At 44.3% G+C, this 26,184-nt stretch overlaps 1 protein-coding gene across 2 annotated transcripts in view; it reads left to right on the forward strand.

The window, feature by feature from the left end:
- Positions 1–4,739: 4,739 nt before the first annotated feature.
- The window catches only part of TMC7 (transmembrane channel like 7), a 479,975-nt gene continuing 458,530 nt past the window's right edge, over positions 4,740–26,184 (forward strand). The window contains exon 1 of one of the 2 annotated variants that reach the window (XM_086942406.1): positions 4,740–4,899. In XM_086942406.1, coding sequence (XP_086798532.1) covers positions 4,818–4,899 — 82 coding nt within the window. In that variant the 5' untranslated portion in view covers positions 4,740–4,817. The remainder of the gene's footprint in view (positions 4,900–26,184) is intronic. The other variant, XM_086942407.1, reaches the window with a different exon arrangement.

The following is a 26,184-nucleotide window of genomic DNA, read 5'->3' on the forward strand; positions in this document are numbered from 1 at the left end:
CAAATGTAGATATTGGCACCTTTTTGTCTTGGAATGTCGCCGGATTGGCCAGCAAGTTGGACTCCCAACTTTGGGTGGATTTTATAAGTGGTTTTGACATTTGTTGTTTTCAAGTAACCTGGGCTTGTGACCCACTCTTTTGCTTAGGTTACTTGAATTATTATATACCAGCCACAAAAGGGGGAAGAGGGAGGCCAAAGGGTGGCCTAACAGTGTGGGTCAGACAGGGTTTGCACATTGATATAAAAATCCTAGACCTGGGAAATAGTGATTTACAAGCCCTTAGAATCTCTGTTGTAAACGGCCCACCAATAGATTTATATAATGTCTATGTGAGAGGTGGCAAAGCAACAAATCTATCTACAATCGAGTTGTTGTCCGACGTTATGGAGGTTAATTCCCTGGGAAATGTAAAGATAATTGCTGGGGACCTAAACAGGACTTTTGAACCCTTGACCTGTACAAACGTCCTTATCGAGTGTGAAGAGGACAATCTATGGGGAGTACCTTCCTTAAACCTACAACCTGTGAAGCGATGGACAAAAGAGATTCTACTATTAAATGGAATATGTTCGGAATATGGTCTAAGAGCCCTCAATGGTAGGACACCCGGTGATAAGGAGGGCAGTTTTACTTTTGACAATGGTATTAACAGGAGCCGAATTGACTATATATTGTGTAGTCTCCAGCTGTGGAATGGGGTTGTTGACATGGCCATTAGGCCCCGGGTTGAAAGTGACCACAACCCCCTATGTGTGTCACATAAGTGGTGGAATGCAGGTTCAGGAAATCCTACTGAGACACATGATGAAACCCCTCTATTAAGCAACGATGAGCGAAGGTTAAACTGGCCTAAGGTGCTAGCAAACGAAGTCACTATGACATATATAATTAATAGGGTAGATTGTGCAATTTCAGCGATTGAAGCAGTAGCCCCAGTGGCTCCTGGGGACAACAGTATCACTGAAATCCACAATAAGTTATTCTCCGCCTTAAGACCATGTTTTTTCACAAAGAAAAGAAAAGGGAAGAAAACTAAAGAAGTGGGCAGGTGGTTCGATAATCATTGCAGAGCAGCACGTTTAGATCTGGGGCATGCGATAAGGAACAGGGATCGTGCCGCAGTGATAAAGAATAGGAAATTGTACAAAGCAGCCATTTACCGTGCAAAAAAGAAATGGGACGAAGACCATTGGGCCCAACTAAAAGAAGCCTCTGATAATAAAGATCCAATGTTATTCTGGAAAATTATCAAGTGGGGTAGTGGTGCGGGCCCAGCAAAACCCGACAATAATGTACCAGTGGAATCCTGGGTCGATTATTTTGGGCCCCAGTACGCGGAAAGTAATAAATCTGTGACAGCTGATGAAATAACACCGGTCTACGCAACCGAAGATCTTTTTTTCCTCAGTGAAGCAGTAATTGCCATCAGTTCTGCGAAATGTGGGAGGGCGCCAGGCCCAGATGGTATCCCCCCTGATATTTTTAAACATGATGTGGCCAGATGGGCGAGATACATTCTGCTTGTAGCAAATACCCTAGCAAAGGGGGCAGTGGTTCCAGATATTTGGAAAGGTGCAACCATTATCCCCATCCATAAGAAGGGCGATCGCTCATTGCCTGCTAATTACAGGCCTATAAGCTTAATAGCCACCGTGCAGAAAATAGTCGGGAGAATGGTAACCAACCAGTTAATGGACTGGGTAGAAGATAACAGCGCCCTCTCGCCATACCAAGCGGGATTTAGGCGCGCAACTAGTACCATTGACCAGGTCTTTCGCTTCACTATATTGCGGTGGAAGACCGTTGAGCTGGGGAGGGGCAGCCTGTATGTCGCGTTCGTCGATCTGCGGGCTGCGTTCGATCTAGTCCCCAGGTACAAGCTATGGTTGGTGCTCCAAAAGTTGGGGATTCCTGCAGAACTGCTAACTTTAATCATGCGACTGCACGAATCCAATTTTGCCAGAGTCCAATGGGGAGGAAGTAGCGAGACAACGGTGGACTTTCCTGTAGAAAGGGGTGTTAGGCAAGGTTGCTCCATGGCCCCTCTACTTTTCTCGTTATTCATTAACGGGATAGTCGAGAGAATGTTGAGGGCTAGTGTTGACGCCCCATCGTTAGCGGACACCAGGGTCCCGATCCTGATGTTCGCTGACGACACCCTTATTTTGTCTAAGACTCCTATGGGGCTCCAACGTGCATTAAGCATTTTTGATGCTTTTTGCTTGGAGCATGGGCTAGAGGTAAATGTAGGAAAAACTAAATTAATGGCCTTCTCTGCTGGACGCAGAAGCTACCCTAAAATTACCCTAAATAACAGCAGGCTCGATATAGTCAATGAATTCACATATTTGGGAGTGCAGATTGCGGGGGGGACTGGCTGGACGTATCACGTGAACAAAGTAGTCCTAAAGCACCAGCAGCTATCAGGTGCCTTAAGGGGGGAACACCGTAAATCAAAAACAAAACCTATAAAACCCGCACTGACAGTGTATGACGCGAAGGTTTTGGGTGCTACCTTATACGGCGCTGAACTATGGGCTTGGAATGGTCTGACGGCTCTTCAGACTTCCGAGAACAAGTTCATGCATGGGATTACAGGACTTCCGCAGAGCACCCCCCTAATCCCATTGTTCATGGAGCTTGGTAGACGCACGATCATCGACAGAGCTCGATTGCGGCCAGTTCTTTACTGGAGACGCCTTTGGACGACTCCGGAAATAAGACAGTACGCTGAGAGCTTTCTGTGGATTATCAAGGAAGATATCTTCCATAAGATAAAATGGCTAAAACATCTGAAGACCATGTTGGAAAATCTAGGGTTCTCAAATCTTTGGAATAACCCCGAGGGAGAAACCTTCCCAAGCAAAGAAGCTCTTAAAGAGCAATATTGGGATTGGGTGGGCGGCAAGATGCTGAATGACAACAGAGCAGATTCTATGTCTGGTCGTTTCATGGAGACTAAAATTTTACCTGTCTTGGAAAACTATTGGGACAACGTTACGGTACCAATGGACAGGAAACTTGTCTTCCAGTTGAGGTCAGGATCTATCCCTCTTAAGAAATTGACATCTGGTTGGCACAGACCCACTAACAGCCTATGTCCTGCCTGTGAAAATGCCGAGGAGAGCCTTGGTCATTTTCTCTTTTCATGTGAAGCCTATGTGAATCCGAGGAGGAAATGGCTCTCGCCGGTATGCAAAAACTTGGGGACATGCGATAGTTCAGTTGCCCTAAGAATCTTACGTACAACACAGCAGGATTCGATAGTTATGGGTGTCGCCAAATACATGGGTTGGGCTTGGGCGATAAGACGACGGTCCTTTGGGGGTTGTAGGTAATCAGGAATTCCTTTTTAAAATTTTTATGTATTGGCATATATTGTTTTACCAGTAATGTTGTATGAGCTGTACTGTGTTTAATGAATTTTTTATTCTGTATTATGTATTTTGTGAAAATGCTCTGATTTTATGTGCTTTTATGAGAATTGTCTCGAATAAAGCTTATACAAACCAAGCATAACATTGTTCTGCATTCAGTCTATCAATTGTTGTTTTTGATATAGACAACTTAGACACATCTTTCCAACCAGAAAGTATAACTTTAATAGCAAGTGCTATAAAAAGATCCAATAGCCAGCAGCATTCCAAGCAGGTAAGCGCAGTGTGGCGGGACAGGATGTTGACAGACGACAGAATAGAATTAATTTATTTTTTCTTATTCCATCGTCTGTCGTGTCCCCCTTCTCCTTCCCCTATATTCACGGGCCGCCACTGAAAATAGCATAGGTTTGGAGGAAAGGTGAAGTAAACTGCACTTCTGTATTTCGATTTCAAGCACTGTGCAGAAGATTCCTTAACCATGTAAGAAATGCACCCTCTTTGTGACCAGTAGTAAGCTAGAACAGATTTAGTGTCACTTTTGTCCTTGTTGCCAATTTCTTTGTCACAGACTTCTAAAAAAATAAATGTAAAAAGTTAACTGTTGGAATCTGCTTTGCATCATACCCTCCCTAGTGACTCCACCCCCTTTCCTCTGCCTCACCTTGACCCTCTAATTAAGGGTTCCCAGAGTCAATTTTTATTAATTCCAGCACTGGATGGAAGAGGAGCCAGCTAGATGGAATAAATGCTCTCTGATGACAGCCTGTGGTGTCCATAGAGACAGTGTTATTATTGCCTTGCCCAAAAACGCTTAGGAGTATTTTTCCAAAGAAATGTAAAGGTACTGTCTAAAATCCAAAACAATCCATTCTGTCAGTTGGGATAAATAATAGTTCCCTTTCATCAGAGTAATGTATGTATAGTGGAGAATGGGGAAAGAAACCCTGGCGGTGGGAAGGGTCTCGCACTATCTATCAGTACTGAGGCGAGGCGTGTATGTGCAAGAAGCAACAGGTATGCAGGTTGCATACACTGCCGGATGCTGGAAGTGACTCAGGTGCTGCTGGAAGCTGCAACCTGGAAGTGAGCCTGCAGTCCACCCCCACGTCCTATGCGGAACTGAAACTTTTTTGGCTCTCCGAGGGCAGCAACGCGAGACGACACACAGTGGACAGGTGGGCTCAGGAGCCACTTGAGCTGTGTGGGTGCGGTGCACCCGCCGTCGCCCGCTCGAGCCAGCGCTGTGACGTCACAGCCCGGAAGTCGGAATTCCCAGCTCCCGGTCTCTCTCTGTGGGCGGGCCGTGGTCAGCGCCCGGGCTGAGGGCAGGAGGAGGTGGGGCTGAGGGCAGGAGGAGGTGGGGCTGAGCTCAAGCGGGACGGAGTCGGCAGAGCTCAGCATCGGTTTCCCTCCGCCTGGCCGGGCTCCGCACTCATGTATCCCGGACAGAGCGCCTCCCAGGCGGGACGAGCCCGCGTACCCAACCAGCCAAGTCCCGGGAGCGACAACGATAACGGTAAGAGCGGGAAGGGTACAGCGACCATTGTCCGGTCCCCTGCTGGCCATTGCCTGTCAAGGCAGTGTCAGGTGCAGCAGACAAACTCCATCCTCGCTAGTGCTGCGCAGGTGGGCTTTACAGCAGTGTTGTAGACTTCCAGCCCACCTTGGCGAGTAAACTCATAAATGTAATTTTAATACGCTGTTCCAACAGTTACAGAGCATCTCTAACTCAAAGTTAAATCCTCCCCAAATGACGATATTTTGCTTAGGCGGCCCATTTACTACATAATAAAAATAAGAGTGCATAGAAAATACATGTCACCGTATATTAACAACAACATCCTCACCTACTCCAGCGCTCCTGGCCTGCGACACATGGTGGGAGTCTATGACATGTTGAACTAGCCTGCAGTTGATGTACTTCTCCCAGACTGTAACCTTACCGCTCCCTGCTTACCTCCCAGTTTGGCTCAAACACAAACTGATGTGTCAACAGATCTGAGGCATTGGTGAGCATTGTTTGTTAGAAATTAGGGTTTTTGGAAAAAGGATTGCTCTTTTGGACTGTCTGAAGCGGTTCATGTAAGATTCATGTTCCAGTGCAATAAACATCTACTTAGATCTTGTTTGGATCTGACTTAAATCGTGAAAATAGAAGTGTATGCACCTAGCTGCAAGGGAACAAAGTGCTACACGTTATGGGGTTGTTACAAAGCGGGTTGCAAATGAAAAGGGAAGTGACAGGAGCATACCATCACTTATGATGGGGGCAACAATGGTTGGGTGACAGTACTGGGGTGAGAGTTCCGGGGAGGATCAGGACAGTGAGGGGTGTTGCAGAGCTGTGTGTGGGTAGGGTGAAAATAACTCCCCGGGATTGATTCATGGTCTTGGTGGAAACTATCACCAAATGTTGTTTTAAGAAATTGTTTTTGAGCTCCTTGTGAAGTGGGAAATGGCAGGACCCTGGTGTGTGTGGACTCCGATGGCATTGCAGATGTTATGAGCACACCACTAATGAAAACACTTCCCCTTTTTGGATGGTGTTACAGTAATTCGCTTTTAAGCTTTGTGTGTCATTGTTCAGTATCAGCTGGACTTTTCATAAATGGAAACGCCATTATTTTATATACAAATATAGTAATACAACGTAATTATTCAATTTTCCGGGGAAAATAAAACGAAGATTTTCTGGTTTAATCGAGAAAAGAGATTCCAGCTGGATGTATTTGGGCAAACAAGCCACTTGTTGCAAATGCCTATATAATGAAATGGTTTCCCGTGGGAATGTATGTTTTAAAAACTATGGTCATCGTCCTTCGATTTCTTTGTCCCTTACCTATATTTTCAAGGGTTTTGAGAGGGACAAGCTGAGAGGGGCCTTTCGCAGGCAAACATGTTTGTACTGAGTTACTTTACAATGACACGTGCAGGGGAGAACCATTTCTATTTCTTTAATGCAAACATCTGCACTGCTTTTTTTTTCGTCTTTTTTGCTGGGTAATTGAAATTATTCACAATGTCTTTTCGGAAAGATTAATTGCTTTATTATTCTAAGGGCTTTTTTATCATTATTATTGCATGTTCTAAATTTTTTAGTTGCACACAAATATGTTAGATGGATTATTTTTTTTAGGACTTTATACATCCCAAAGCCATTTAATTACACGAACAGGGGCGGGCTGGTGAGAGTGAAAGAAAAGGCCAGGAGTTAAGATGGAGACAATAGAACATAGTGCACACTGGTAATTCAGTTTAAGGCTACAGGTCAGCTTGTAGAAATGAGGGAGCAAGAGAGAGAGGTGTCTTGAAATCTTTGCCAATGTGAAGAATCAGTCTGACTGAGTTACACATCCTGGTAGGCTATAGAGATCCTTGAAGAGTAGTGTTTTAAATTGATATATTGAAGTGTACATACTCACTCTTTAGAGTACCTGTTTGCTCCTGCGTAGTTCTGGTACTCTCCCTTTAAATATTATTTTAGTAATGCCGAGAGCTGCAGGTCCATTCCCTTTTAAGTGACAGATGTGCAGTTACTCAGGATAGTATCTGCCAATTTAAAGCTCTGATGGGGTGTATAGAAGGCAGGAGGTTGCCCTTTTGCACAGTATTTGCAGTCTGAACTTTCTTGATGACTATTTAATGCATTTACCGGTATGTCAACTTCTTCCGAGGGGTTCTGAAGGGGAGAGAGTGGAGAGGTCTCGTGTACACTGCATATGTAGCTGCCAGGGGGCGCGTCTCGGGTGACGCCCCAAGCCAGTACCGTTTTTTTCTCTCCATTAATCAACAACTCTGTGCTAGCTTGGATTTGGACGTATATGCTCAAGGGCATTTGAATTTCGCAAAAACGGATGATCAAATTATTTGGCATTGAAATGCTGGTTTGAATCACATTCTGTTACTTGGCATTATAACTCGCATAGTTAATGACTTATAGGGGATGCAAACGCTATGGAAAGGCAGCGTTTTTTAAAATTAAAAATACATCTGCCTATTCAAAAAACCCTTCAAGATAGTGTTCACTTACAGTGAATTATTTTATGTTGTATTGATTTACAGGTGCTGGATTACATTAACACATTACTTTACCCCCCACTCCCCAGTAAAATAGTTTGTTGTTGTATTGAGAAGAACATACGCATTTATTTACAAATGAGTTGCAACCGAAGAGGTGCCTCTTCCTCTGTGTATCCCAGCTTTGTTTTAAAGCCTGTCTTTTGGAGTTCACTGTACAGATTATCATGCATTTCATTTACAGAAGCACCTCATTCGCAGCAGAAAGAACATGCATGTCCAATTATCCCCCTAGATGGTGTTTAAAAATTTAGGGGCTCGAGTCCTAACAAAATGTGCCACATTTTAATGATTCTGCTAGACTTTAAAAGACCTTAAATAAACGGCGACTGTAAGTTTCACGAAGAGTGAAACTAAATATTTTCATGACTGAAGGAATCTTTCTTTCCAGCACGTTTTAATTGCATTTGATATACACGTTTGTGATTATTTCATACACTGAATGCCGCGTTGAATTAACTCTGATTTAAAGAACACTGCAGTGTATGCCATCAGTTGCATGGACACTGAAATAAAACATTTTCCTCACGAGAAAAGTCTTTCCTTCCATCCTGTTTGAGTTGCATTTGATTATGTAGAGATTTTGTTTACTGCTCTCCCCCCTCCATACATTAAGGATGTGAGAAGTTGGCCTGGCATATGATGTCCACTATTCTAGTGGGCACCTTGCACCAGTCTTTTTCAGGTGAAAGAGGTGAAGCTTGACTCTTCAACCACGAGGACCAGGAGACGTTGACGATGACCAGGAGCTGGATTCGAGCTGTCCCACGAAGGATATCGAGTGCAGCGTCAAAATCCGGATTGGACCCAACAAGCCTCGCAACAGCAACCCACGCAAGATGACAAGATTGGCTTTGGTTCAGACCAGCAAGGTCTGGGGGACTCCTCCTTTGGAGGGGAGTCAGAGCACATCTGGAGCAACCAGGAAAGCTCAAGAAACAAAGGATTGGCCTTTGTGGGGGCTCACTGGCCAATAGACTAGGAACCGTGAAGGAACCTCAAGCTTCGGTGAAGAAAGGGGACTCACGGGTCACTTGTGAAGTGATGACCTCTGTACTTCGGTGCAAATGGTGCACGGGGCAGGGGCTTCAAATACCCCAATGCACAACTTCGGGATACCTCGGGAAGTAGGTGCAGTTGCAAAAATGCAGGATGTCCAGGAGTTCCGGTACCACGTCTCTCGTGTCAGCTACAGGTCTCCGCTTTGCTGGGATCTCCGGTCAGCTTCAGAGATGTCTGGAAGTACGTGTCCTGTGTCGCAGATTCTTCGGGATCCGGCGGGAGCCTTGAAAATGCCGACTGGCAAATATGCTTTTGGTGCCTGTTTGAACAGGGTGGTCACTCCTTGACCACAAGGGAGATTTCTTCTGTCTTCCAGTCGATATGGAATGTCGAAGGTCCAAGATATATGTTGCAGAGTTTCGTCCAGGGTAATCTAAAGTCCTAGTGACTGGGTTCCTACACTTATACTAAGTTTAGGGGTTGGACTAACTCTAAAGACCCACCTATGGGTCGAACTGGGGAGGGGGTGGTTACACCCCTTCCCCATTGTCCAGTTTCGCGCCAGAGCTGGGGCTGAGTGCCCCAGCAACCGGTTTGAACTGGGAAATGCATGGAGCACCTTGTGTGCCCCAGGCAGTGTCTGAAAAGCATTCACTGAATGCAACCCACCCTGCCCCAATACACTAAAGCCTGTCTGGGGAGGTGCCAGCACCTCCCTGGACAGGAAACCTATTGTCCAGGCCTCCCCTGCCGGAGTTCCGTCTAGCAGCAGGAGGGCAGACTCGTGTCTGTGGCAGCAGCATCCATTTTGTGATGCTGGGGCTCTGTTTAACTTTAACCGGGTTTACCAGTATGTACATGTCTTCCTCTAGAAGGGTGGAATGCTACCCCCGCCTCCAGAACTGGCGGGGGTGTATTCCAAAGTGTTTGACACCTTACACAACATGTTTTGATAAAGCCAAACCAAAGTTAGCATTAACCGCGAGGATTATAATGCACTTAAGAGTATATGGTATGGCTGTATCATAGAACAGCTTAAAGAAGATATTTCTGAAAGCTGCAGAGGGGCTCAGCTCATGCTAGGGCACCCTCTCACACAAAACCAAGCACTCTGCCTTCAGGATTGTCATGGCCTGCCATAGGAGTGACTTATAGGTTACTATGTGTCTATATGTAAAGGTAGATATTGGTATGCTATATCCAAGTAAGGTGTGCCTAAACCACCTTACACAGGCTGCAAGTGCAGACCTGTGGTGTCAGTTTTGAAGGCTAACCAGGGGTGGCACAATACATGCTTCAACCCCTGGTAGGCCTCTGGGGTACTTATGCCCCGGGTACCTAAGGTACCATATACAGGGACTCACAAAGATTACCTAGTAGGCAATCTGATATGTACCTAAAGTACATTGTATCAATTTAGAGAGAGAATAGCTAGGCTGTGGTCCTGATGAGCAGGGCCACAGCCAGACTAAAGTCGAAAAACCAGTGAAACACAGTAAAACGTGGGGGTAACCATAGCAAGCAGACCCTACTCTCCTACAAGGGATACAAAGCTTTCTGGGTAAAATTGCAACCTCTTTAATGCCCAAAATTAGTGGTCACCGGGTGAAGTGTTACCAGTTACCTTTTGCAAGGTGCCCAGTGCTTTGTTCCATTTCATATTTCAGTTTTTTTAGTAACTTTTGGTACATTTGAGCTAGAATCTAATTTTTTTCAGATTTTCAAATTATAAAGCACGTTTATGTTTTTTTATGTATAGAAAACAAGGCTATTTGAAAATTCCAATGACGCCAACTGTACCTTTTAACATGAAATGTCATTGTATGCCCAAGAGTGCTATGTGCTGCTGCTAATCGGCTAATAGTTTACATATTACATAGGGAGACTTAGGAACTATCTGCAAATGAGCCACCTTGCTAAATTCTTCTTTATTGGTTAATTTCTTGTGGGGCGCACGAGGTTTCGGCCTTCAGAGTTTGCCCGTATTCACTGTCAGAAAAAACAAATATGAAATATATTGTAAGCTAAAGAGCAATTCTGCATACGTTTAATGGCCCATGCATGTGCATGAAATAGCAACCTTCTGTTTTTACTGTGCGTAGTGTTGACTTCTTAGACCAGAGACTTTGCAGAGTGCTCTGGGCCAGCGTTCAATACGTTAGTCTGTAGAAAAACTGTTGTGGATAAGAAATGATAGGCCCAATTTTACAGATTGTTGTAAATCTGCAACTGGAGGTGTGCGATCTCACATGGGTATAGATTACTGACTTTAGAGAATGCATCAGTGTCAGGAAGTACGCTTGGAAACATGTCAGACACACAGAATTCCACTTGTAAACCTTTCTGAATTCAATTCACACATGAGCAAATACCAGTTTACATTTGCACTTGCCCAAAAAAGAACAAATACATATACTATTTTTATTTCTTTTCATTGGGGATATTTTCCCATTACAAATCTTACTCTAACCCACACCAATTTTGGAGGTGTTCTAATGCCATCCTACCCAGGAAAGCGATTTACTCTTGCCCCTGTCAGTGGTACGTGGCTGGCATTTTCCAGGGTTAGATGGGGCCTGAGAGGAATTTGAGAGTACAGACAGACATGTACGTTTATTGGTGTGTTCAAACTCAAAAGCCACTGCAGCTTTAGGGTCCCCAATCCCGTGAGCAGCTTTATTCACATAAAAAATGTTTCTGATTAATTTTTTTTGCAAGTGCAAAATCCGCTTTTGTGAATTCAAAAAGCGTGTTGGCACTTGTTAAAATAAAACACCAAATTCATCATTGAAAAATCGGCTCGCAAAGGGCCAGATTCTGAGAATCTGGCCCTTTGCGAGCGCAATTTTTGCATTTGGGATTCATCATCCCAAATGCAAAAATCGCAAAATGCGAAATCGCTAAATTGCATTTAAGAAATCTCTATTTGAGATTCCTTAAATGCAATTCATGAACCATTTTTGAATTGCGAAATCGCTATTTTTGGCCGCTATTTACAGCAAAGTCTGACTTAGTGGTAAATAGCGAAAACTTTGAAAAATGCACTTTAATACATTTTTCTAAGTTGTATGTTAAAATTGTGAAAATTGTAAATTGATACTTGTATAGCGCACTACTCACCCGCAAGGGTCTCAAGGCGCTTGTACGAATACATTTGTGGAACCCATCCTGGCTTTCCCTGTGAGGCGTACACTCCTGGGCACCCCCAAGGTGGAGGCCAGGCATCCTTAGCGTTGTGGGGCCCGTTGTGGAGATTAAGCAAGCTATTGCCCAGAGTTGCAGAGTGGGACTCCATGATTGGAATAGGCACCGAGGCGAGAATTATCAGGTCCGTGGAATTTTGAGCCCAAGACCCGCCGAGGCGGGGAATTGAACCCTGGTCCCGGGCTAGACCTCTGCATCAGGGTCTGCCGCTCTAATCATTGAGCCACACTTCTCATACACACATTTCCTTTGGACATGTGTGTGCGCAACATCAGTCTACATTTACATTTCAGGGGTGCTACAGGGGGTCCTTTGGACACCCCTGGCACCCTTGAAATCGCATCCTTATTTGCGATTAGCAAATTGCTAATCGCAAATAAGGAATGACTCCCCATGCATTCCTATGGGCCTCTATGCCCATAGGAATGCTTGGGGAGTCATTCCTTATTTGCGATTAGCAATTTGCTAATCGCAAATAAGGAAGCCTTAGGAATCGCAAATAATATTGCGATTTCTACATGAATCCCGTTTTGCGAGTCATTAATAGCGATTCCTTAATAATCGCTAATAGCGATTCCTTAATAATCGCTATTAAGGACTCGCAAATCGGGACATTGATGAATCTGGCTGTATTTCTGTGTGGAAGTCAAACTTAGGCAAATAGCTTTGTGAATCAAGCACGCAGACTCTGCACCCAGGCACAGGGTGTCCGACGTGGAGTGTAACAATGAACGCCCCACGCCCCCCAAAATCGTGAGTGGTCCACTCAGTTGAATTTAGACACGCTGCTTGATAGCTTTTTAAGAGGCCTGGGTCTGAGCCAGGGTCCTTAGTGCGATTGGGATGGGCAGAGAGTAGCCTCGGCGCAGGGATACAAGTTACGCCCCTGTGCCGTTCCCCTAGTGAAGTGAAATGTCTTTTCCTGAAAGACGGATGGGTACAAGCTTCTCCTTCACTACGCTTTCCCACTACAGAGTGGGACGCGTTTTTTATTTGTCTGGACATGACCGAGATTCCACAGGTTACTAGAGCGCGGCAGTGCAGCCTTCCGGCTTTGGAAGACTGTGCTTCTAAAGTGCTCGAGGCGCAGGACAGAACACGTCCTCGGTTGTAGAAGTTTAAATCACACGTTTACCTATGCGTCGCTTTGACCTGCCTGGCGGTTGTTTTTTACAGCACAACCAGAAAATGCAGTTCCCATTCCGACAAGTCACTCTCTTCATACTACTGACGTATTCACTTCATTACTCCCAGCCTCGGTAAACAGTCCTTGCACTTCACTTCCTTACTGCAAGATGTACTTTACCTTTTAAGATACTTAAGAACATTGTTTCCCTTAAAGGTGTCCGTTTAGTTGAATAAAGGGTGTGATGGAAACGAAGCCAGAAAAGCTGTGTCGTGGATGGTGTTGTCACGAGTTTTATGTTCTATTTGCAAACGTTTTCTAATGGAACCACAATGTAGGCCAAGAGATAAGTCTGAATAGAATCGGAAATCTCGTTATTTATAATCCTGAATTAGTTCCCATATACTATTAATGACTAAGATACGCTACCCTGCTCAGTATATTGAAGCAATGCAATTTGAATACTTGCATTCTTTCTTTCCTTTAAGGGCTGAATTTCTAACTTATTTCAGGCTGTAATAAAAAAAAACATCCTTTTGCTTTGGGCTGAGTAACGAAATACATATGAAAACAAAAAGGTGTCGGAGGAAATGCTTGAATTTACGAGAACGTCGAGTAATTACTATGGGAAGCATTCCACTCCAATTTTGTTCTCTTTGTGCCAGTACAGAGAGGACTGATTGTGTGTGTTGGGAAATGTCCTCTGCCCTGTAAAAGATGCGTATCCCTGCCCTTTAGTGCTCAACTGTACTGTTGTCTGGTTCCCTGGTGATTTTTTTTGGGTAATAGGCAAACGGATCATGCGTGCGTGGCATGATGCAGGCCTGTCGCACTGATTGCGGTCTTGTTGGACCAGGAGGGGTGGCCAAAGCGCTACCACATAGTGGTGGAAGGCTACCGCCTTCACCAAGAGTTAAGCAGCATGAGCGCAGTGGTGGCAGCATACCTACCGTGTTATCAGTAGGAATGAACAGATCCTTTAAGCCTTGTATCCCTGGAGTGAGGCCTACAGGCTCACTCCTCTTTTTAAAGTTCCGCTGCTGTGTGCCTAAATCCCCCTAGATTTACATCAAGTAGAAGTAGAGTACTGCGCAGCGCAGGTGTAATGAGACTGTGCCAAATGTATGTGTGCCTGGGAAGGATACAGTACAGGAATAAGAGTACTATGTAGAACATGAATGGGGGGGGGACCGTGGTTCTCCAACCTTCTCTGTTTTGAGAGCTACTTATGATCAATAAAAATCATCGAGCTACTTATAAATTTGTATTGTAATAGTGATTACATTAGAAAAGGTTGTTAGTGGCCACCCTATGTAAAATTACTCAGTGATCCCCTCTGTATCAGGCAGGATAGCCAGCAGTAATGTAAAAAAAATCTTTAGCAATTTGGAATGCCTTTACATGGGTAATACTCAATAGCCATATCTTAAAAGCGCTTGGCGCCAAGGTCATAATATTAGTGATAAACCTTCCTAATGCCAATTGATTTAGCACTCCAATATCAGCTTTACATATATTTTGGAAATTTAACTCTCAGCCTATCGGTTTTGAAAATACACACCTTCTCTCTTTGAAAACACATTTTTCAACGTTGGTAAACCTATATTAATTCGGTCAAGCAAAAGCTTCTAATTTAGTAGGCTGGACTGGACACAGGAGAGCTACTTTTAGGCAGCTGAAGAGCTAGCAGTAGCTCACAAGCTACTCGTCGGAAAAACCGGTGTTAGAGCATGTACTGTCAAAAAAAAAGTCAAGTCAAAGGTAGGCTTTATTCGATTGATTAGACAAACCAATCATAAAAGCACGATTACAATATACATACCAACAATTCTTACATCAAAAGAGAAATTAACATGAGTAATACATTAATAATTTCATGATTGTGTTAAAAACAGTATTAAACTTACAAAAGCCCTCATCTCATTAAAAACAGTTAAGTGCGCATGTGTTTCTTTAGGCTCAGAGCTTTTTTCAAGAAAATTGTTATCCTAAAAACACTGTGCTTATTATCTAAACATTGTAACGCCAAAAGGGCAGGACGACATTGACGTAGCCCAAACTGCTTAAAGATGGGTTCTAAGAGCAAGCTCCTAGCAGCAGAATAAACCCCCCCCCCCCCAAAAAAAATTTGACATTAATCATGGATTGTGGGGAGGTATTATCGCAAAGGGCATCGCTGGAGGTCTTGAGACCAGTCATTAATTATGGGAAAAGTAACTAATCTATGGAAGACCCCCCAGCCTGAAACGGGTTAATATAAATCTACAATAGGCACCAGGTACAAAAATTAAATAAGATTGAATATTAAAAGTAGTTGAGACCAACTGATTACTCAGGATTGTGCGTTTTAAAATTTCAGATGACATTCTAATGGTATCCAGGGGCAGGATACCCTCTTTTCTTAATTACTTCTTTGTTGTTGCCCTAATGGTAGTAGGATTGGTAAAATACTCTAAATGACCAAGATCTTAAAAAAAATTATAAACATATCTTAGCCATGGTATCCTCATAACACATTCCAGTAGCTCACAAGCTACTCGTTGGAAAAACCGGGGTTAGAGTATGTACTGAGTGTATGTATGCCTGCAAGGAATACACTACATGAGAGATGCAGTGCATGCGCAATGAAACGCATGTGCTGAGTGTATGTGTGCTTGCGTGAAGTACATTACATAAAGGGTGAAGTGTTGTTCATCGCGCATATGGTTGAGTGATGGCAGCATGTGTGTTTACAAATAGCACACCCTGGTACAATACAGAAAGGATATGGTACTGAACAGTGCCTGCAGATCAAGTGTCAGTAGTGGCACAATTCATGGTTTATTGATTATACTGAATAGCCTTTCCCCAGCCTTTCTACTACATTCATACCTTGTAACATTAATATAAACCAGTGATACTCCAAGTGCTTGCAGCCCTTGTAACCTTTACATTCTGCCCCTCCCCGACCTTTACATGCAGACTCCTGGTCAACGGCAGCACTGTGCTGCTGTTACTTGTCTCAGCACTAAGATTACATTTTTTTTAAACAGGCGAGTATTTATTTACAGGTTAACTGAAGTAGAAAAATGGAAGTAGCTAATGTGTCCTACACCATTTAACGTTAGGAACACATTCATTTTTAAAAACCTCTTGAAACAAATGTGTAACATTATGGTAATTCTCTTCAAAATTCAAAAAGTGTATTCCATTACCATGCAGAGTGTTTCTCCTTAGTACATCAGATTATAACAGTGCATTTAGAAGTATTCTTTTAGGCAATAGCTTTCAAATAGGATTTTAGAAACCTTCATCCATCACCCCCCACCCCCACCACGACCGCAATCTGACAGCAATTTCAGTATTAAACTAAGAGGCAAGTTAGTTGTTATGTGCTCCCTTTGGATGGCCTGGGTTGCTGGTATGAATGACCATATTCTATTTTTTTAAATCGCATTCAAGAGAGCACATCCTGAAGTCCTGTATTTTCCGGTCCTCTGATATGTGTTAATGAAGAAAAGGAAGGCAAAGCGAAATAGAACAATTGTCTAGTATCGCACAATTTGGTCAAGTGGGGAGGCAGGGATTGACCACAGGTTTTCTGATTTCACATTGTGCAATTTAGCACGTACATGCTTTGCTTCACCTACGCCCACCTTAAACACCCTCCATCCCCCCTCATCCCACTGTCTGCATGCAGCCCTCGGTCACACTACTGGCCAAATTTTGCGACCCCTGGAAATATGTTTGGCAGTACCCATGTTATACACAATAATTTCGGACATATAGGTTGAACATATTCATTCCATTAATTCTTTTATGATCTGTAAAATGTGTAGTCAGTGAATTTAACAATGTGTTTCTGTTAGAGACCTTTTCTTGAAAGCTATTTTTCATTTTTGCATCTTAATTGTGCCTTGCAGTATCTTGTTCATGCCATGGCCATTTAAATAAAGTGTCTTTAGATGGTGGAATGCGCCTTAAACTTGCATTTTTAATTATATTTATACAGTACTTGTTACCACGGACGAGGCATTGCACGTAATGTTTTGTTTTTCTGTCAACGATGGGATGTTGATTCTGTTCAATTGACATTTTCCCTCTTGCATGTTCATCGGGGAGCACTTTCATTCTGTATGAAGCCGGTGAATAGGTGTAAAACTCGTTGTAATGTGCATGTATTCTCCTGGCTCTTTAAAGATTTCTATGCTCATATTAGTAGTTTTTTATTTTTTTTTGTTCACCTTTTATTAGTGTTTCTGTTAGGAGCATCTGTACTTTTTACTGTGGGTGGAAAGTTCCACCTGTGTGTATAATTTTTTATGTGTTTGTGTTAGCAGAACATTTTTCGTAAGTTATAGAAAAGCAGCACCATAATTTGGAACAAGAGTTCATTTACTTTTTGTAGTAATTAAAATTATATTGGCTGGTATTGTGTTCTTTTGTGTGTTTGCTGCTCATGAAGACGTACGGTACATCGCTTCATGAATGCATTCTTAAATTCAGTCCATTTTTTTCACTTTTAATGGTGTTGGAGGATTTTATTGTATTTGCCCTGTGTTTCTTACGTAAGCACCTTGTATCAACCATATCTTAACAACCGCTTATTTGGAATTCAGATGTTCATACAGTAGATGAGCATTGGCAAAGCCATTCGGTGTGGTTGTAGCTGCCATTCTTTTGTATTTGTTTATTCTTGTTTTGTAATGATTTTTGTAAAACGTTACGTGGTGGTGAAGGGCTGATGTCAAAATATATATGGAACTGTAAGCAACAGTGCCACATTTCGACCAGGGGGGCATTTGAAAAAGGAAAAACCCCCGAAACGCGTCATGCCCATGGTCTGAACTGAAAATAAAAGGCGGATGTTCCATGAGCCCCGTGTGCTGCCTCAAGTCTTTTTCTGTTGGAGGGGACGTCTTGGGCAAAATTCAGCGTGTTGCCAATGTTTAGCATTCGTGCTCAACCGCACGCAAGGCAAGCACCCCCCGCAAGTGTTCAATGGGGGTCGCGAAATGGAAGACCCTCGGACTACCCCGTACCAAGCCTGTAATGGACAATGCTGTAAATACAGTCCATACCTGTATGGAGTTACGCCCCTACTTCATTGGCGTTTCCTTTTCCAGGACAGTCTGAAGTGCGAGGAAGGGGGAGAGGCATGTGGAAGTCATCACCTGAACCCAGAACAATTGCCACAGCTCCTGCCAGACGACATGGCACACCGGCTGCTGACCTAGCAAGAAAATCGAGCCGGTAAATGGTATCGCCGCCGGCATGCATACACTGCTGCATGCTGGGAAATGCAGTTTACCATCAAAGGCAGAGGCGACTCCATGCTGTGTTTGTCAGGCAACCCACACTACTTCAGAGGGTGGGACGGACCTTCAAATAAAAATGGAACTGTAAGCAACAGAGACACAATTCGACCAGGGGGGCATTTGAAAAAGGAAAAACCCCCGAAACGCGTCATGCCCATGGTCTGAACTGAAAATAAAAGGCGGATGTTCCATGAGCCCCGTGTGCTGCCTCAAGTCTTTTTCTGTTGGAGGGGACGTCTTGGGCTATATATATATATATATATATATCTCCACGGATTCCTCTTGTTATCCAAGCAAAAGGACGACAAGCCACACCATCCAGGTACCGAAAAGTTTGTTTATTCGGGCATAAACAGACGCGTTTCGAGCTCACAGGCTCTTGGTCACATGACCACCATTTTTTGACTTTGTTTATATACTGTTTCAAAACAATAGAAAGGGAAAAAAGTATCCGTGTTTACAAACATCACACGGAAACTCTGTCAATGCGGATTCTTAATTCAAATCATATAAAGAAAAATAGTGCACATTTCCCAAGTGTTTTTGGTTGATTGCCACTCAAATCTTAAATGCATTTATTTGCAGAGAAAGCGCGATTAATTCGCATTATGGTATAGTACCCATTTAAACATTGTAGAGAAAGACAGGTTTTTAGAGACAAGGGACAAAAGAAAAGAAAAATGAAGAGAGATATAGATAGGTCAAAGTGAGTGGGAGGTATGAAGATGGGCGGGCACAAGATAAGAGAGAGAGACGGAATATTAGGTAAGTGTAATACTTGAGTCGATTGGGACTAGTGCCCTTCACCGTTAAAATCCATCTCTAATGAATTATCCTCATGCCTATATGTCTAATAATATCTATATCTCTCAGGTAATCAAAAAAGGTCAAATCCTATGTATCAAAATGATATCTGCCAAATATTTACTATCCCGTGCTCTTAGTTGTAATTTACAATTTCCTGTGAAGTGGCAGTGCTTGTAACGGTATTCACTATTTGTGGTTTGTCACTCCTTTCAAGACAAATTGTTTCTAAGGGAAAAGTAAAAAATGAAAATAGAAAGTAATTAGTACAAGGCAATTTGACAAATATCTTGTTATTGAAATTAGCAACATGTTAAAACATTGTCCTCTCTCAAAAATTTCTAACTGTCTGATCTCCACAGATAATCAAAACAATAATTCTCAAAGGTGCAACTACAAAACACTTTGTCCAAAAAATTATAAGTGAGGGTTAAAAATTAGACATATGTCATGGAATCAGAGTATCATTCAGGGGAATTAGGAAGTTCACAGTTCAATATTTCATAGGTGTACATACATCTCCTCATCAATGTTCATCCCAAAAGGTACGATACATCCTGCTTGTAAAATAAATTTGGACTCTGCTCTGCGTAATGCTGTAAGGCAGTCTCCTCCTCTGACATGTTTTGGGATTGAGTCAAGAGCGAAAAATTTCGCCTTGGTCCAGTCTCCATCATGATATTGATGGAAATGTTTGGCCGTGCTATACGCGAAATCCTTGTTCGTTATTGCACGCCAATGCTCCAAGATTCGCTTTTTCACAGGGAAGGTAGTTGAACCGATGTACCATTTGCCACATGGGCAAGTCACTACATAGATAACATAATCCGTGGTACATTGGATGTTTTTAGTGATTTTCCATTTCTTTTTCACTCTCTTGAGTTCAACCTCCCTTACATTGGTGCTATAGCTACAGGCTTTACATTTTCCGCACCTAAAAAATCCGCCTTTTGCTGTCAGCCATGTTTTTTTCTTATCGAAGTGACTTTGCATAAGAATGGATCTTCCTTTTCTGTATGTTATGGAGGGATGAGGATCTAATCTTTCTTTTAACACTTTGTCCTGTAAAAGGATGTCCCACCTCTTTCTTATTATCTGGCTGAATGCGGAGGATTGCGTATTGTAGGTGGTTATGAGTCTTATTGGGGTTTTGGGAGTTAGTTGCCCCGCTACTGAGTTTTTAAACAGTGCATCCTTCCGGTCTATGAGGGCTACTTTATCTTCACCTTTTTTAAGCATACTAGGGTGATAACCCCTCATAGTGAACCTTTCATACATGGCTTTTTTGTGTTTCTTGTATGTATATATATATATATATATATATATAAGTTATAGTTAGGACCTAGTTTCCATAGGAAATCCGCAACATTCTACTGGGAATAACTTTGGCACCGGTTGATGAATTTCTCAAAGAAGATGGCCTGCTCCGCTCATTCCCTGAAAGTTTTGGGGGGATTCGTGAAGTGGGGGCTGGAAAAAAAGGGGGGTCCCAAAACGTGTTTTCCACATGTTATTTTCCATAGGACGATTAAACACGGCTACAGCCCGAACGGCTGAACGGAATTACAAGAAATTTGGCAAAATGGTAGAGTCTGATTCGCAGATCACCCTTTTGTTTAAATGGTGTAAATCCCTCCAGTAGTTGTTGAGAAAATCAAATGTGAAAAAATTTATATATCTATAAGCGCTCACCGTGCGCGCACCGTGCGAGCACCCCACGATTTTTCCGATTTAAAAAAAAAATTGGGGTCTTGGGGGTCCTTCTGGGACCCCCTGAGCAGGCCTAGAGGGTCAGGGTGCTTCTACCCTGCCCCCTTTTTGAGTTCCATACGTTTGTTTTTCTGCTTTCCTGTGCCTCAGTCTACCTAGGCACAAGATGGCTGCCAACAGTTTCTGTTATGGAGTGTTGACAGACAGTGGCAGCCAATCAGCATGCCTTCCCGAGAAAGCTGCATGCTCATTGGCTGTCAATACTTCAAACCAGGAAGTGTTGCATTCAATCTTGTGCTCGGTAGACCGAGGCACAAGAAAGCAGAAAAACAAACATGTAGAACACAAAAAGGGGGCAGGGTAGACAAACCCTGACCCCCTAGGCCTGCCCAGGTGGTCCCACAAGGACCCCCAAGGCCCAAATGTTTTTTTTTTTAAAAACCCGGTCTGTTTTTTTTTCAAATGACCCCCTGGGGGGACTAAATCGCGGGGGCATAGTGATAAAGAAGTGTGGGGGATCCCCAATCCCCCCCACACCGCCCCTGGAACCGCTCCCCCCGGGGCAAAGCAACACAGCCCCCTGGCGCATACTGGAGGCTGCTGGTGGGCTAGTTGGCCCCCAGGGACCCCCAGTATGCAAGGGGAATTAGTTCCCCCTCTGCAAACGCGTCAGGGGGCTGCATTGCAGAGAGGTGTAAAAAGGGGCATAGCCTCATTACACCTCTTTGCAGTGCAGGCCCCTTGCGCATACTGGAGGTTCCAGGTGGGCTAGTTGGCCCCCAGGGACTCCCAGTATGCAAGGGAATTAGTTCCCCCTCTGCAAACACGCCCGGGGGCTGCGTTGCAGAGAGGTGTAAAAAAGGGTGTGGCCTCATTACACCTCTCTGCAGTGCAGCCCCCTGGCGCATACTGGAGGTTCCAGGTGGGCTAGTTGGCCCCCAGGGACCCCCAGTATGCAAGGGGAATTAGTTCCCCCTCAGCAAACGCGCCAGGGGGCTGCGTTGCAGAGAGGTGTGAAATAAAAAAAAAGTGTATATTAAAAATATGTAATGTAATTTAAAAAATAAAATATCTAAAAATAAATAATTTAAAATAATGTAGTAAATCAGTATAAAAAATATAACAATTAATACCTTTAAAAATTATCATTTACAAAACCATTGAAATTCACTGAAAAAACCATAGGTTTCAGCCACGTTATAGTTAGGAATTACCATTTAAAAAAACTTTGAAATTCACTGAAAAAACCATAGGTTTCACACCAGTTCTAGTTAGCTGGTCATTTTACTCATACAAAATTATTTTGTTTTAAAAAAGCAACTATAAGCAAATTCACGTTTATCAGTAATATAATTATGTATCATTTCACGTCACCAATCATAAAACTTTTAATATTGTGGGCCCTTATGCAGAGTGCATGGAAAAGTGTTAAATATAGCATTCGCAAATTACCATGACGATACATTAGCATGTGTCCCTAGACCGCATTGCAGAATTGTGGTAATACTTCTGTGTGCATAGAAAAACTGTTGGGTTAGCACCAGCTTCTAGCTGCTGTTAATTTCACTGCACATACATACAGGCTACTGATTTCTGTTAATCATAGCTAATGATTAGTCAGTTAAGTGCTAAAATAAGATCTAACCCCCCCTCCCACCCTGCCCTCCCCAACAGTAAGAGGATTGACCACATTGGTGCTAAATTCCTGGAAAGAAACCCAATCTATAAACGAGGATCTGAACTAGTGACAGGCCTGACATAATGTCTTGGTGGCAAATAAATATTTCATATTATTTTATCAGCTATTTGCCACAGGAACTGAGAGCCGCTCAAGGCATTGCACATCTTTAGGAATGATTTCATTAAATTAGATCCTCTCTAAAACACAAGCAATGGTTTTTGTAGTCGGTCATTGTGCAATTTGCCCCCCCCCCCCTTATAATACCATATACTTCTGCGGTGTCTTAACTTCTACTGTAATCAAGAATTTGCCTTAGTGTTGCAGTGACACCTCGTCAAACGGTGCTGTTATCATAAATCCCAGGCAAAATGTATTACAGAAATTTCGCACGTTATAATTCTTTTTAAGTCTTAGAGTACAGATTGGACTTTAAACACCCTTAGAGCAAGAGGCCCTTTTCAGACCTTGTTCACTCTTTGATTTATGTAATAAGTTGACCATTTGGAAGTGTCTTAAGGATAAAGGCTAATTGCTATCCCAGTATTTTCATATAATCTATCTTCTCTCTCTCTCTCTCTCTCTCTCTATATATATATATATATATATATATATATATCTAATATATATATCTATATATCTAATATATATATCTAATATATATATCTAATATATATATATATAATATATTTTTTAGGTCTCGTCTATTTCATTCCGAAGGAATGATAGGCAAGATTTATAGCAAGCGCTCCGAAAAGTCTACCCACTGCGGATCCTGTGCAGTTCATGTGAGACAGGCGCGTGCACAGGAATTCGCTCCCCCTACCTCTCCCACAAGACAAGACAAGACAAGAACATCAAAGCGACCGCGGCCACTCTTTCCATTTGCCACCAGCCACTTCACGCGCTCCGCAGGTCATAAACAGGACCATACCCTACTCACTTCTGTCCCTCATGCTGAATTCTCCTTTCTATCCAGCTCTGCTAACTTGCTGCTATGCTTCATTTTCTCTAACCACGCTTCTGTCTGTTCAGCCTCACCCTGTCTCTTAGTCCTAGCCTCTCTGCGCCCCCCATCCCGGCATCCGCTCCCTCCCTTTCTTTCACTCTTTGCCTCCCTTTTCTCTCAAACACGCCCCTTCTTCATGTCATATCTTCTGGCTTCGCGTTCTCTCTCACACCATGTCTTCTCTCTCTCACCATGTCTTCTCTCTCTCGCTCTCACACACTCTCTTCTGTCTCTCGCTCGGTCTCACACTGCTGCACGCCACACACTGCTGCACGCCACACACTGCTGCACGCCACACACAGCTGCACGCCTCTTACTGCTGCACGCCTCTTACTGCTGCACGCCTCTTACTGCTGCACGCCTCTTACTGCTGCACGCCTCTTACTGCTGCACGCCTCTTACTGCTGCACGCCTCTTACTGCTGCACGCCTCGCACTGCTGCACGCCTCGCACTGCTGCACGCCTCGCACTGCTGCACGCCTCGCACTGCTGCACGCCTCGTACTGCTGCACGCCGCGTACTGCTGCACGCCGCGCACTGCTGCACGCCGCGCACTGCTGCACGCCGCGCACTGCTGCACGCCGCGCACTGCTGCACGCCGCGCACTGCTGCACGCCGCGCACTGCTGCACGCCGCGCACTCCCGCACTGCCGCACGCCGCGCACTGCCGCACGCCGCGCACTGCCGCACGCCTCGCACTGCCGCACGCCTCGCACTGCCGCACGCCTCGCACTGCCGCACGCCTCGCACTGCCGCACGCCTCGCACTGCCGCACGCCTCGCACTGCCGCACGCCTCGCACTGCCGCACGCCTCGCACTGCCGCACGCCTCGCACTGCCGCACGCCTCGCACTGCCGCACGCCTCGCACTGCCGCACGCCTCGTACTGCCGCACGCCTCGTACTGCCGCACGCCTCACAACACCACCACATCACTCTAGGACGCCACCACATCACTCTAGGACGCCACCACATCACTCTAGGACGCCACCACATCACTCTAGGACGCCACCACATCACTCTAGGACGCCACCACATCACTCTAGGGCACCACCACATCACTCTAGGGGGCACCACCACATCACTCGGGGGCACCACCACATCACTCGGGGGCACCACCACATCACTCGGGGGCACCACTCGGGGGCACCACCACATCACTCTGGGGCACCACCACATCACTCAGCACCACAACAGCACTGTCCTTGCTTGCTGCCAACAAGCCTTGCCATAGCCAATACGATTCGCATTAGGAAAGTGTAAGCTATTGGCTTTGTGAATAACAATGCTATTAATTTATATATTTTCAAAGCCAACACATATTAAAAAAAATTGTCATTTACAATACCAATAGCTCACACTTTCCTAATGCGAGTCCTATTGCATTGCAAATGCTTGTTTTTAGGTAATTGATCCTCGAGAGTATCTTGCGTAACTCTTGATATATACAATCTGTTTATTGATCCACTGAATGACACAGTCCAACATGTGAAAGCCGGTGTAGGAAGAGACGTTTTACAGATATGTCAATCTAGCACTGGCAAAGCTAAAAGGTTTTGCTTTGGCCAGGCTGCAATTTGTTTTACAAACCTTTGCAATAGACTTTATAAACTTAACAGTAATACAAAGTAAAATTATGCTTTCTAATGGAGGTTAGAAAAAAAGAGGGAAAAATGACCCATCGCAAAATTAAAATAAATAAAAAATGATTAAATAAAAGCAGATATTGTCCCACTATGCTGTGAAGTTGACCACTTATATGCGGATCCGAGAAAGTGCCCAAGTTAAGTGCCATCACCACCAGTGAGCAGGGCCAATGACTGAAGTGGCTGACCCATTGCCCTATGCTGTAAGTTGTGGTGGTCGAAAGCAAAATGTGTATGATAATGAAACAGACCTATGAACGAAAAATCTGTGAAAGCCCCAGGGAATGTATGTGCTTGTGTTTGTGTATAAGGATAGGTATGTGCTTTATGTCTCTCTGAAAAAACACAAAGTATATAAAGTACAGTTGTGTTACAAGTTAATACTGAACAACTACGGAAATTCACTAGTTATTGCTAGCTGTACAATACATAATTTCCAAAACAGCCATGCAAATGTATGGGGGGGGGGGCATTAAGGCCCCTCCAAGACCCCGGGGTACTGCCACCCTGGGGATTTCTGAAATTATTATGCAGGTGGCCCCTCCGCTGCCCCGGGGACCGCCACCCTTCTTTTTAAATAAGTAAATACCTGTGTGGGGGGGGGCTAGAACTCCCCCACACGCCCCAGGGACCGCCACCTCCCCGGCGCACTAATATGTACATTTTATGTAATTTTGGGGGTCCGTTAAGGACCCCCCAGCGCCGTGGATCACCACCCCCAGGGCTTTGCTATTGAAGAGAGGGGGGCCACGTGCCCCCCCCTCCTGGAGCCTGTAATGGCCATGGGGACTGCCACCCCCCAGGGCCGGCTCCTGCAGTGTCCCGTGGTGCCCACCCCCGGGACACTGCAGTTTGCTACTGCAGGGCGGGAGACGTAACGGCTGCCGCCCTGTCATAGCAAACTCTGCTTTGGTTTTTAAAAGAGAGAGCAGGAAACCTGCTCTCTCTTCCAAAAACCAAAGCAGGTTGCTTTTCCACACGGGGAGCTGCATCTTAGCAGCTCCCCATGTGGAAAAGCAATGCCGGCTCCCGCGCGGGGATTGGGGACCCCTCCAGCCCTTGGGGATGGGGTCCCAGGGGCTAGAAGTGGCCCGGGAGGGGGGCCACGCGAACCCTCCTAAAAAAAAAAAAATGTAAAAAAAAAATGAAGGCCGGCCCTGGAGATGGGGTCCCCGGGGCCATAAATGGCCTGAGGAACTAAATTAAAAAAATACATCTGTCCATGCCCTGCGGCATGGGGTCCCCAGGGC

Source organism: Lissotriton vulgaris, chromosome 10 (genome assembly GCF_964263255.1).
Source record: "Lissotriton vulgaris chromosome 10, aLisVul1.2, whole genome shotgun sequence".
NCBI lineage: Eukaryota > Metazoa > Chordata > Amphibia > Caudata > Salamandridae > Lissotriton > Lissotriton vulgaris.